This window comes from Poromitra crassiceps, assembly GCF_964638095.1.
Source record: "Poromitra crassiceps genome assembly, chromosome: 22".
In the NCBI taxonomy this organism is placed as follows: Eukaryota; Metazoa; Chordata; class Actinopteri; order Beryciformes; family Melamphaidae; genus Poromitra; species Poromitra crassiceps.
This window is the reverse complement of record NC_139647.1, coordinates 23,254,092-23,268,108: the sequence shown is the minus strand read 5'-3', so window position 1 is coordinate 23,268,108 and position 14,017 is coordinate 23,254,092. Positions and strand designations below refer to the sequence as shown.

The 14,017-nt window shown below is 45.3% G+C and overlaps 1 protein-coding gene across 1 annotated transcript in view; it reads right to left on the bottom strand.

Moving 5' to 3' along the window:
- btaf1 (BTAF1 RNA polymerase II, B-TFIID transcription factor-associated) overlaps nt 1-14,017 on the bottom strand; it is a 35,179-nt gene that overhangs the window by 9,964 nt on the left and 11,198 nt on the right. Inside the window, exons 10-26 of the mRNA XM_083658081.1 lie at nt 13,899-13,994; nt 13,437-13,613; nt 11,910-12,050; nt 11,627-11,751; nt 10,359-10,479; nt 9,876-9,980; nt 8,968-9,117; nt 7,497-7,639; nt 7,030-7,204; nt 6,698-6,901; nt 4,564-4,987; nt 4,179-4,363; nt 3,931-4,087; nt 3,377-3,486; nt 2,147-2,348; nt 1,337-1,485; nt 734-886 (exon numbers count right to left, since the gene is read on the bottom strand). Coding sequence (XP_083514207.1) covers nt 734-886; nt 1,337-1,485; nt 2,147-2,348; nt 3,377-3,486; nt 3,931-4,087; nt 4,179-4,363; nt 4,564-4,987; nt 6,698-6,901; nt 7,030-7,204; nt 7,497-7,639; nt 8,968-9,117; nt 9,876-9,980; nt 10,359-10,479; nt 11,627-11,751; nt 11,910-12,050; nt 13,437-13,613; nt 13,899-13,994 — 2,817 coding nt within the window. The remainder of the gene's footprint in view (nt 1-733; nt 887-1,336; nt 1,486-2,146; nt 2,349-3,376; nt 3,487-3,930; nt 4,088-4,178; nt 4,364-4,563; nt 4,988-6,697; nt 6,902-7,029; nt 7,205-7,496; nt 7,640-8,967; nt 9,118-9,875; nt 9,981-10,358; nt 10,480-11,626; nt 11,752-11,909; nt 12,051-13,436; nt 13,614-13,898; nt 13,995-14,017) is intronic.

Sequence of the window (14,017 nt, the reverse complement as noted above, 5' to 3'; positions counted from 1 at the left end):
TGGTGGGTAGAGGCTGAGGACCTGAGAACCTGGCATGCTGGTGGGTAGAGGCTGAGGACCTCTTGAGAACCTGGCATGCTGGTGGGTAGAGGCTGAGAACCTGGCATGCTGGTGGGTAGAGGCTGAGAACCTGGCATGCTGGTGGGTAGAGGCTGAGAACCTGGCATGCTGGTGGGTAGAGGCTGAGGACCTCTGAGAACCTGGCATGCTGGTGGGTAGAGGCTGAGGACCTCTGAGAACCTGGCATGCTGGTGGGTAGAGGCTGAGAACCTGGCATGCTGGTGGGTAGAGGCTGAGAACCTGGCAGCAGTGTGTTGACCAAAAGTAGCAACAGTAGCAGCAGCATTTTAACCTGATCGTTGTACAGCTCCATTAGAGAGATAGATGGCTACCTCACCATAGCTGCCAGCAACGATTTTCTAGGAGCAACCAGCACACAGACCCCACATCCATTCCATCGCTTTCAATTTGCTGTCAAGAAAGCAATTTGAAATCAGCATCCCCCCACGCTCCTTCCACCTCTGCTTTCCCTGCAGCATTTAAAAGCTAAAAACCCATTCCTGAAGCTGGCAGGAAAACGATCGGACCGAAGATGAAGACGTGGTGATTGTTCCCACAGTTCCTTAATCTGTTAAAACACAGGGGAAGGAATCTTTCATCTGCTCCTGGAGGCAGTATCACAGAGAGGCAGTGGACCCTGCACACACACACACACACACACACACACACCTACCTGCTGGTACTTCCTGAGCTCGGCCTTAATGGGCACAGGGATCTTGTAGCTCTCCAACTTCCTGCCGTCGAGCAGTTGCTCCAGGAAGTGTCGTTCTCGGGCCTTCTGGCGAATCAGTTCAGCAGACATGGCTGGAGGGTCTGGTATACCTGCCTGGTAGAGTAGAGACATAACATTGATCTCTAGTCTGGACGGAGGTCATGTTCAGGAGCAAAGCCAAAGGCTCTGATTTGGGTGCTGCTGGGATTCATTATTTTCTCTTAATCTTCAGGATGGAGGTGAATGAACAGTGACTGTTCAGAATCGACATCAATCAATGAACACAAAAATGAAATATTTCTCAATCATTGGGGACCTAAGAATTTAACGCCCTTTGGTGGACGATGACCAAAAGGATGTTGGCGGATGTTCCACTGCAGGAACAAGCAAAGACTGGAAAGCATGCACACATGATTGAATAATAAGGTAATAATGTAACAAAATGACTTGATCAACACTGTCATTTTCCAATGGGCGTAGGCTGGTATCAAATGATCTCTGTACAGTTATGTTGGCCACAACACGGTGGTTGTGCTCTGTGTGGAGCGTATTGTGTGGTCCTACCTCTAGGGGCAGCAGACGGATGAGCGTAGCAAAGCACTGTGTGGCCATGAAACGGATGCTGTTGCTGGGGTCACTCATGCGGCCCAGCACTGGCACCACCAGGAGCACAATGTAGGGGACAATGTCCACATCCAGCTGCTCCATGACACCTGTTGAGCTGTGCGTTGAGGAGAGTACCAGCCACAAGCGACCATGCAGTTGACATCACGACAATGCAATTAAAAATAATACTAACGTTCCTTACAAAATAATCTTCTAATCACTAATAGTTGAATGCTATTCTTTCACCAAGTAATATCACAGTACAACAACATAGTTGCTGGATGTCACATAGGTACTGTATGAGTGCAGATTCTTTTGTTGGCACATTAAAGCGATGTTTTTGTGTTGAAATAAGTGTTAAATGGCTCTATATTCTGACAGCAATCACTGAAATAGAGTGTTTGGTCAGTGACTTGAAACCCCTAAACCCCCCACTGTCCTGTCTCTCTCCTGTAGTCCTGCAGGCAGGGCGGACGTATCTCTGCAACCGTAACGCGTAGAGACTCACAGATGGCATTGGATTCGGGGTGAAAAAGTATATAGTTCTTTATAGGGATTGCGATGCGACCTTCCGTTTCCCAGAAAATGTCAACTTTTCTCTGATTGGATCAAAATTGGCGGCGAACCTCAAACGTTTACCTCAAAAAAGTTGACATTTTCGGGGAAACGGAAGGTCGGATGAGTGATGAGAAGCTGAAACACTATGTGTTCTGGATCCTACACGTAGCTGAAGATATCAAGACAGTGAGTGCAGCATGTGAAGGATACAGGCCATGGCCTCGATGGAGCCCTCCTGCTTGGTGCAGTCTTCAATAGCTGCTAACCAGGGCAGCACACGCTCAAGGAACTGGTTCATGGTCTCCAGCGTGGCGATCTTACTGAGCACGCCCACGCAGCGCGCCGCCATGTGACGCACGGCTGTGTACGGGTGCTGCAGGCAGGTGAACAGATGGGGTAGGTGCTCCATCAGCTACGGCACACAAGAGAGGGAAGAGAGAAGAGAGGCGTGCTCAATAAAAGGGTCGTTCAAGACACGGAATAGTCCCAAGTCCTGGTGCTCTTAGTGTTCGTGTTCTCAAACATGCTTTGCAAGTTAAATCACTGGTTTGCAGACGCAAATGGTATTCAAAGATTGTGTCCAGTTGAAACCGACACAGGAACGCTCCCCCTCCAATTTGCTTGGAAAACACTTGGACCTCATTTTGAAGACTGGTGGTGGAGAAAATCATGCATTACTACGTATTTTGTAATGAACATTTGATTGAAAACACAGAAATAAGACAGAACCATCAAAATGAAGTATACACTCACTCATAAATGCATTAGTACTTTTATGGGAGCTTATGCTGCATTCATGTTTTATGGGAAAAAGTGGTAGATACCAGCTTCCTACTTATGAATAGCATACATGTCAGCTTTCAGGTGCCAAATATTACTTGCCCTTTCATTTATAGGCGCATTGTTGGTTCACCTGCTGCGACTGAGGTGAAGCAACCAACCAGTCCACTGAGACTCAGCTGCTAAAGTTAAACTTTCTCAATGGAAGGAAGGAAATACAAGGAAATAAACTGTCCAAACTGGGACCGCCAAAGACCAGAATAACTTGAAAGTAGGCTCAGTCATTTTTCTCTTGATTCCCTCTCGAAGTGGAGAGACATGCAGTGGTAATATAGGCGATTTTGCTACGCAACGAGGACGACATGCACCAAATCGGAAAAATAGAAACGCATCACTATATGTAGTGGCTTGTTTAAAGGTGTAATAGGATTTGGATAGGGTTGGGATAGGAGAACCCTAACCCTTTTTGGGGGGGGGGGGCATTTTGACCCTTATTGATAGGACAGTAGATAGACATGAAAGGTGGGGAGAGAAGATGGCATGCGGCAAAGGACCACGGGTCGGATTCGAACCCGGGTCGGCCACGCGAAGGACTAAGGCTCAGTGGTACGCGCTACCAGGTGAGCAACCGGGACACCCCGGTGGTTCGGTAAATCTTACCAAAGGTTTGAGTTCGGGAGCCATGGCCCCTGCCGTGACCTCCAGCACTTGCAGAGAGTTGACCAGTTCCTGGGCTGCTGCATCTCCCCTCTCTAGTTGCACCTGAACATCTAGAACAAACAGGAGATGTAAGACGGCTCAGTGGGACACAGTCACACAGAAGACAGACTGCAGAAACATTAGGAGGACGTTTCCAAGATTCATTGTAGATGCAGCAGGATATGAACACCAGCAGGTGTCCCAAGACTACTGTGAATATCTGCAAGTTTTGTCAATTTAAGACTTGAATTTTAATGCCAGTAAGAAAGAATACTCGAGCGAAAGACCAGATGGCTCTGAAACCAAAGCACCTAATGCCAGGAAACTTTTGGAACCAACAATGCTAGTCAAACATTTAGTTGAGCGGACACAGCAGCACCTGACTTTTTTTACCCCTCACATAACACGCCTCTAAATATATTAAGTGGTGATTGTGATGACTAATAAATTATGAATTTGACATTATCAGCATGTGCTGTTCCAAGACTGAACATTGTATCAACTCAATCATGTACCAATGCGTTGGTTGTCATCCACCACTGTCCTCAGCGGTCCCACCATGTTCTCCCACAGATAGAGCAGAGTCCTGGTGAGCTCGGGACCAAAGTGTCGGGCGATGGTCGTCAGTGAGAACTCCGCCCCTCGTCTCTGAACAAGACATGGCTTCTTGCTCTGAAAAACAAAGTGTTTGCTAGTGAATAAATGCTCTGCTACCCTCATAGCTGTCCTCCTAACTGTCCTCCTAACTCCTAACTGTCCGTACCTCATCCACATCCGTGTTGATGGTGCTGCCAGGGGGGAGCTCTGTGGTGGGAGTTTTGGGGGTTTTCGGGGACGGGCCCCTCTTACTGGTGATGGCAAACGCTGCCCTCTGGTGGCGGTATAGGGTGATGATGCCTCGAGTTTTGTTGACCATGTGCTGCTCGCAGTCTCTCTCCGGCCCACAGGCTAACGGAGAAATAAGGGGGAAGTAAATCAGCAGTGAGCAATTTAGTCTTGGCTGCTGAGCTTCTTGGTATTGAAGTAATTCTGGTAAATACTAAAAATGCCTAAAATGTCAATGATCGTCAATATGTTATCTTGCGTACTAACAGGTTATATGGTGAATGAAATGCATAAAAATATGTCCAAGTTTCAACAACCCCGACCTTTAGCGAGTAGCTCCTGTGTGGGGGATACAGGGCACGCAGCGGAAGGGGTGACCGTGGGGTCCACGCAGGCCGAGGCACACAGGTTCTTGATGATCTTGGGGTTGGGGCAGGGCGAGCGTCTGGCACACTGCTGCAGCAGCTTGGCTACGAAGGAAGCCGCGTAGCCCTGGACCAGGGTGTTCTCCTCCCGCTTGGCGGACTCCATCAGAGGCCTGACCAGCGGGTTGAGTTTGTCGGGAAGCGCCTGCAGGTTGATCACGGCGCAGGCCGTGAACATGTGGACGCGCAGGTGGAGCTGCTGCCATTCCGCGCTGGTCTCCGTCACCGTGGCCTGGGCCTGTTGTCGCTTGCTGTCCAGCGTCTGCCACGGTCTGGACTTCACATGCAGACCCGCCGTCGACTCTGTGAAGATGGTGGTTACCTAGGGAACAAATGAGGGGAGAGAGAGAGCGTGAGTGACGTCTCGCTGATTTGCAACGGGAGCAACACTCTGGAATAGAGTGCAGCAATATCCATTAACCTCTAAGAGCAGAGTGAATCAGCCATTAGCCATGCTGTCAACTCAGGAAACAAACAGCCCCAGAGAGGCAACAAACTAAGAAAAACCACCAAGTAAAAGATGCAGTTTACACCCATGTCTGTCCAGACTCATAAAACATGTCGTGAAGAAGACTTGAATGAAAATGTATCAAGTGTAATTAAATGGAATCACTATACCGACATGTACGATTCTATTCCAGTGAGTAATTTCCAGTGAGAAACATGCCGTCTTCACTGCAGACTATTTCACAGCTCATCAAGAAGGTATGAGGATGGAACTCATACGTCATAACTCAACACAGGACTGATGGAGAGCTCGGTCACATGGTGTAACAGCATCAATCACCTGAAGCTCAATATCAGCAAAAACAACGAGCTTGTGGTGGACTGCCAGCAGAACAGCTGATCCCCTTCCTGGTTGTCATTAAGGATCGCAGATCGTCATTTTTTCAATTCCGATCCGATTCCAATACCTGAATTTGGATAGCTGCCGATACAGATATTATTCCGATACCGATATTTTTTCTTGAATATACAGTATAGGCAAAGATTTGGCCAATTAAAGATTTTTTTTTTTTTAATATACCTTGCAAAAAGCAGACAAAATTAAGAAAATATACAAGGCAAAGAAGGATACTATTATATAGAGCTGCCGAAAATAATCGATTCAGAGATGCATTGCGATGCTTAATAGGACGATTCTGAATCGATTAACAAATATCAAAAATCGATTATTAAATTTTTTATTTTAATTTTTTTATAATCAAATGAAATAGAATGTAAGTACATGCAGTTGTTTATTTTAATTATGGATCATAACACAATGCAATTCCAAATGTACTTTTATTTTAAAAGTAGCCACACAGTGAGAAAAAAGAAAGTGAGAAAAAATAAATCATGTATTGCGGAAAAAGTGATGCATCGATTTAAGATGCATCGTATAATCGAATCGAATCATAGACTTGTATAATCGAATCGTATCGAATCGTGAGATCAGTGAAGATGCACAGCTCTACTATTATACATGGGCAAATTACGGCCCTGTGTGCGGCCCGCGCTGGAATTGCAACCCCCCTCCCCCCCTAGTGCATTGTTAGTATTTTGTGACTCGTGTAAATTTTAGGGCCCGTTTGCCAGCCTTTTTCCAATTCATACTCAGACTGTCTCAGACAGGACTACAGTAACAGCTGTTAGGCAACTGAAACTCCAGCTGTCATCTCAGCATGAAGGTGACACCTATTCCAACATGGCTTGATCACACTCATGATGGTGGCACACAGGTACAAAGACGTATCCTACCAAGTGTACATCACAAAGCACTATAAAAATACACAGCATCCAAACTAAAGTGCAATAGTGACTCTTGTCCATCCTCATACCTTCTTGATGAGCTGTAGTAGGTTATAGATAGCAACACCGCCCAAAGCTAAACATTTAATAGCGCCAGATGTAATATGAGTAACCGTAACTGGAATACCACTGAACCATGTCGGCACAGTCAAGTTGCAACTAGTCTTTGGAGTCCAGTAAGTGGCGGAGATATTTCTGTTTTATCAGATGAAGTAGACGTGTGTGTGTGTGTGTGTCTCACCAGTTCATTGGCTTGGTCGATGGTGAAAACGTTGCAGTTGAGTCTGTCTCCGACATCTATGTTGGCCTCAGCCAGCAAGGCGATGAGCTGCTTGCACTCGTTTTGCATGCGTGTGAAGGGGATGGCGATCTCGTCGTAGTACAGCTGCTCTGACAGAATGTCCAGAAGACGTGGCTGCACCATGGTCGACACCACCTGGCACTCCTGATAGGAGAGACGGCAAAAGTGCACGGATAAAAACCCTGATCGTGATTATTTTGAGGACCACGTTCCAACAGCTACCAAAAATCCTCAAAATTCCCCGATAGAAACGAACATTGTTAAACCTTCACCTTCTGCATAGCAGCCCACTCGCAGAGCACCAGGGCCACGGCTATGCGCTGCAGGGCGGACTTGGAGTTGAGGTGGAACAGCAGCAGCTGACCCAGAGACTCAGCGGGTCGGATCTCCTGAGATGATGCATTGAGCTGAGGGTCACAGATACACCTACACAGAGCCCCCAGCAATCTGCATGACGGGGAGATAAGTAAGGAGGTAACACTGTTAGGAGACTCAACATTACTACATGACTCACTGTTAGCAATGCCTAGAAACAGTTTTAACATCAAGCAAGGCAACTCTCTCTTCATTTCTTGAGAGAAAATTATGCTTGATTTGACAGAGGAAACAATCGCAAACAGTAGCAGTCATGAGAATACTAGCAGACAAAGGGAGACTTGTATCACGCAGAGTAGATTATGTTCCCAAATAGTGCCCCGAGTTCAGAAATATCACATGGCAAAAGCTAATTAAAACTTACTTGGCGGCCATGAGGCGAGCACGAATCACCACATAGTCCCTGGTCATCGGGTCGTCCGCCACCGTGTCCGCACCTGCTAGATACTCCTGGACCGTCTCCTTCACCTGATTGGTCCCTAGACGGGCCTTTGCACCCGCCTTATCCTGTCGCATCAAATCGAATGGCATTAGCGTCTAGCATAAAACCATCAACACAAGATTTAACCACAACATGATATGATGCAGGAGCCCTATGACATGGGGTGTTGTTTGCAAATTGCCACTTTTATTTTGCACGTCAAAAAAGAAAATGAACCAACAATAAAGAAATCAGTGGTAGTGCTGGGAGAGAAGGGAAGCCCAGATGGCTTATACTAAACATATATCACAGTGCAGTGCACACTGATTAAAAAATAAAGTGTTTGATAAACTCAGAGAGCAATATTGACTATACAAAGCATACACTGGGCACTTTGGCCAAGGAGTAGGTGCTGCAGAGCATTCAATATAGTAGCCCTCTCAGCAGCTAAAATTGCTACCAAGTAGCTGCCACTTCCCGTATCCATATACCGGTACATATAACAGATAACAGTTGAGAGTGGAGCAACCAATCCAGTCTAACTTCTCTATGGCTACAGACAGTGTATTACCCCAATCCAGTCTAACTTCTCTATGGCTACAGACAGTGTATTACCCCAATCCAGTGTAACTTCTCTATGGCTACAGACAGTGTATTACCCCAATCCAGTGTAACTTATCTATGGCTACAGACAGTGCATTACCTTGTCTCTATGGCTACAGACTAGGGATGCACCGATATGAAAATTTTGGCCGATGCCGATAACCGATATTAACATTGCTGTTATGGCCGATAACCGATATTTACCGATGTCGATATGATCTGTATAAAACCACATTTTTATGATCATCACATTTTGTACATACTGAAAAACACATGTTAACACTGAATTTGAAAAAGTTATGCATTCCTTTATTTGCAAAGCCTTTGGAAAAGCCCATAAATCATAGATTTACTGCATTATTTCATATCAATGTGAAGAATTTGGCTGATAATGATAACCGATATTAACATTGCAACATCTGACCGATACCGATATGTTAAAAAATTACTAACATCGGCCGATACCGATATGATTGCCGATATATCGTGCATCCCTACTACAGACAGTAGTAGACACGGTGGCGCTGCGCACGCGGCGACCCGGCTGAGGGCAGCAGATGGTCTTTTGGAATCTGTACATAATGCAACAAATGTTTATGTATTGTATAATATTGAAGTGTGCCTTATTACTTTTTCAAACTAGTAATAATGTATCTCAATTCTGAAGTGTGCCTTCATTACTACTATCAAATTAGTACCGGTAATGATGTTGTAATTTCCACTACTGTCTGATGTGAACCAAAGTGCCCTTCTGGGACATGTATTAAACTGATTGATTGATTGATTGATTGATTGATTGACAGTGCATTACCTTGCAGCGGGACTTGACCTCCAGCAGCATGTTGAGGTCTATGGGAATGTGGGAGGCCTGCATCATGAGACAGAGCCAGGCACCCATCCACGGACAGCTGGCTGCCACCACGTACTGCTGAGGCGCCTGACGCAGCAGCGCCATCCACACCTACACACAGAGGGCCAAATCCAGTAAGCCATTAAGAGGTTACGTATGTGATTAAGCGTTGAACAACGCAAATGAGCAAAAGTACATGAAGGGAATAAAGGAGACGGTAGAGATTCCTGTGTCATTTTACTAATTGTGTCTGGAATGTCATCATAAGTGAAACTATTAACCCCCTGCAGGGTGAGCCATAGAGAGGCAAGGTGAACGTCACTTCCTGCTTTTCTCCCTGTACCAAGCTCTGGAAAAATATGAATGGCGGTGAACGGAGAATAACGTTAATTTTTTTTATCCCGTTTGAATTGTGCCACGGGGTGCCAACGTCAATTTTGTCAATTTAAAACATAACTTTCCATGTCAAGAAAGTCGCAGTTTGTCGTCAAACTGTTGCACTAGAAGTTATAAATCAGAAAGACTACATGCACACTGTCGCCTACGTGACGTCACTTTCTCTACCGGCAAAGCTGAAGACCGGCGACATGCCACGAGCTTCCACGAGCTATGTAGTTTTTATACGAAACTAACCCCTACGTTTCAGTTTGACGACAAACTGCGACTTTCTTGACATGCAAAGTCCGTCCACCGCCATTCATATTTTTTCCAGCGCTGGTACAGGGAGAAAGCAGGACGTGACGTTTCACTTTGGCTCTCTATTGGTAGCTACTAGAGGGAAGAGTCCATTTCAATATATTGTGTACTTCTGCAAAAGAGGTGATCGCACTCCTCCAGACAGCATGATGACGTGTTGTAACGTAACAAACCTTCTGGATAAGGTCAATGATTTCCTGATTGCTCTCCAGTATGCAGGACTGGAAGATGTGCCGGAGCATATCTTGCAGAATAGGGTTGAGCCACAGTGCACAGCTCTAGGAGAGAGAGGGGAAAAAACATTAAACAAAATAAAATAAAATAAATCATTTATCAGATATCAAAGAGTTGAAAACTCAAATCCACCCCCAACAGTATTTATAATACTACATCAATGAGTATGTGTTTGCGCTCTTTTTTGTTTGTTTAATTGTGGAAATTAATCCTGATAAAGACCAATCCATTTGATATCAATATTGATTTTCTTATGGACATTGTAAATACTAATAAACCTGGGTGGAGAAACTTGCGTCATGCCTTTGAATGTGTACTTAAGTTTAACGTTGAAAGTGCGATTGGCTACATCACCCAAGACCATAATGGTATTGCCATACGCTACATAAACATACATTTCCTCTGTCATTATCCACTTTTACCTGGTCGGCTTTGGACAGCAGTGTGAAAAGGGTTTCTAGTGCTGCCCGCCTTACAGATGATATAGTGTGTCTCAAGAAGGGCCAAACCCGAGGGACCAGGACTGTTAATGACTGCTGCATGCTAGAGTGGACAAAAAGAGTGTGCTCAATAGATATACAGGAAAGGCTTAATCTTCTTCCTCTATTTTTGAGACAGTAGTTATGGGGACACACACATACACACGCAAAGATACATTTAGTGTTAGCATTTACCAGCCTCTACACTGCAATGTAAATTGTGTCACTGGATTCGATTTCGATTCGTCACAAGCCAATGGAGAAGAATCACTTCAACCATTATTATTATATTCTTCAGTAAAGCCAGAGAAAGAACACTTGATCCAAGATCCTCTTTGCGATCAGAAATAACAGGCTTTATGGGAAACGTGATGTTCATTTTCAGACGCACCACTGGCGTGAGACAGAATGCACCAATTGTCTGAACGACGGTCTCATTTATTTGTGGTAATAGTAGCATTTTTCTTTTTTTCTTTTCTTTTTATATTTTCTTTTTATCCCCCATTAGTGTTCATTTAATTTAAGTATCCTGGTTGCTGCTCCACCCTCTGCCGATCTGGGGAGAGCCGAAACTGGCTCCATGCTTCCTCCGAGACATGGGCAGTTAGCCAGCCGCTTCTTTTCACCTGACAGGGGAAGCTTCACCGGTAGGACATAGCACGTGGGAGGATCACGCTATTCCAACCAGTTCCCCTCCCTCCGAACAGGCGCCCTTAACGACCAGAGGAGGAACCACATTAGCAACCAGGATATTGCATGTTTTGGTGAGGGGTTCCTATATGAAGGAAACCCCCAGGGGGCATGGGGAGAACATGCCAACTCCACACAGAAAGGCCCTTTTGACGACCCCACCCGGGCGGTGGGCACTCGAGGACATGCGGACGGGCACGCATTCCTTCAGCGTTCACAGCGTCCCAGGTGAGAATTGAACCCAGGAGCTTCTAGCTGTGAGGCGACAGCTCTACCACTGAGCCACCATGCCCCCTTAATAGTAGCATTTTAAATAACATGATTGTTAAAGTGTGATCCCGTTTCATGTTCTTGACATGCATTTATTATGATTATGGGGCACAACCATCACAATAAGCATCTGTTATAATAAATAGTAACATACTACCTACCTAGTTCTACAGTCTGACATCTTACAATAAACAAGCAATGAACATGTGTTGAGGTAGCAAGGTGTCTGTGTGGACTTGACTGAGACCCACCTGCACTGTCGGACCTGAGGGTAGGTGAGCAGTGAGGACAGCAGAGTCATAATGCTGTTGGTGGAGGCTGTGAGGTCGTCCAACTCCAAGAGAGCGTCCCATAGTGTGTCCACTATGAAGGGGATCTAAGAAGCACACACACACACACAGAACTTAGTAGGAGTCCCAGAATAAGGACAATGTACAACATATCTGCTTATAGGCGACGGTCGACATCACCCAAAACATGCAGCTTAATGAGAACACATGAATTGTAAAAAGGTATTACTAGTGCCTTTCTAACCTTATCGGGCAGTAGCTGCACCAAGCCTTTCACTACAGGGATGAGGGCTGCGGCCGCCACGGCCCGGACATCGTCGTCTACATCCTGTAGACCCTCTGTGATGGCAGGAAGCACCCGCGGCAACAAAACAGAGATCTGGTCCTGAGACAGAAAGAAGAGACAGATGAAGACATTAAGCAGAGCAAGATGGAGGAGAGAGAAGGAAGAACGCCTTTAAATGACATTTCTCCATGTGGACCCGCACATATGTGCCAGACCAGTGGTAGCCAATGAGTCTCCATACGTTAAGATTCTCACCTCTCATACATTTACTTTTCCTCCTTGTATATAGTGTGTAAAGGAGCCAGGGCAGCCAATAGAATGCATTTGTTATTTTGTTGTGGGTCATGTGCTTTTGGACAACCAATAGAAAGACAGGATCTGCAGATCGAAGAAATCTGACTCCCTCTCTTTTCTAGTTTATTTCGCTTTCACCATAGTGCTTCAATCCACATGACAATTACATTGTTAATGTTACACCTTTGAAATGTGTTTTTCTGCATTAAAAACACTTGATTGTGTATTTTTGGGTTCCTCATCATGATAAAGAAACCAAAATCTATTCTCTATTGCTTGTGTCGTTGTGTGCTCATACTAGCGATCTCCATGTGACCTAAATGGGCTGGGTTTTACAGAGGAGATTGTCCTTGAAAAACGGATGTTGTATCTTTCAGTTGTCACCTTTACAGACATCTATACGTTTACAGAGGTTCTCTTTGGCGACACCAAAAAAGGAGTTAAGGAATTTAAACTTTAAACTCTTAATGTTCAAAAATGAAACAAATGTGATATTGTTTAACTTTCAAATATTGAAACAGATTCATTGTTAAGATTAACGGAGAAATGATAAAACTTGCACTTTAAAATGTATCTGTGTTTTCCTATGATCACTTGGTAAAATTAATAATTGTGAGGAATCGTTAACATGTAATTAGTGAACATAGCCGAGTCTCCTGTAGCCGATTAAATGCATAATATTCAAGGTGAACAGAGTAAATTTACATTATTTGGGATGATTATGTCCAACAGGTAGCCCTCCACACATCACTCTCTATCCTTGGTAGCTCTCAGTCTCAAAAAGGTTGGTGACCCCTGCGCCAGACTGTATCATAAGATTCCTATTGACATCATGGTATGCAGATTGTAGCGCTGTAGAACCCTGCTCCATTTAATTAAAGGCAGAACACACAGAGACATACACAAAGAACAGGTGGTACCTGCAGAACACACGGAGACATACACAAAGAACAGGTGGTACCTGTCAGAGACATACACACAGAGACATACACAAAGAACAGGTGGTACCTGTCAGAGACATCCACACAGAGACATACACACAGAGACATACACAAAGAACAGGTGGTACCTGTCAGAGACATACACACAGAGACATACACACAGAGACAGACACAAAGAACAGGTGGTACCTGTCAGAGACATACACACAGAGACATACACACAGAGACAGACACAAAGAACAGGTGGTACCTGTCGGACAGCCAGGGCATACTTGATCCCCAGCAGGCCTCCATGGCGCACCTCCCACTGCTCCTCTGTTAGCAGCTTCAGCAGGACGTCCACCGTCATGGAAACACCACTTTCGGTCATGTGGCGAAGGGCCACACCCAACGTCTGGGCACAGGTCTCCCTGACAGGCGCCACCACCTGGCCAAAGGAGGAGGATACAGGAGACAAAAGGGTCAAAGAGATTTCTTAAGAAGATGGTGAACCACTTCATGTTTCAAGCAGGACAGAAAAATACCAGTGGCCTGAGAGCTTTCGGGAGCCATCAGGACATCATATTCAACATGTAATATTCATATTCAACACACAATTATTAGTCGAAATCTTTTATCGAGAAAGGCCTTCAAACTGACATTTCTCCACTTAAATGCCCAGCGCTTTCTGAATTTCCATCAAATTTGGGAATGGGATGACTGGGAGACCCACCTCATCAGATACAAAGTCTCCAAAGCGGTCCAGAGCGAAGATGCAGAGCAGTCGGATGACCAGGTCCTCCAGCCACTCCTGATGCTGCCGCGACATCTGATCCCCCAAGCCAGAAAGTC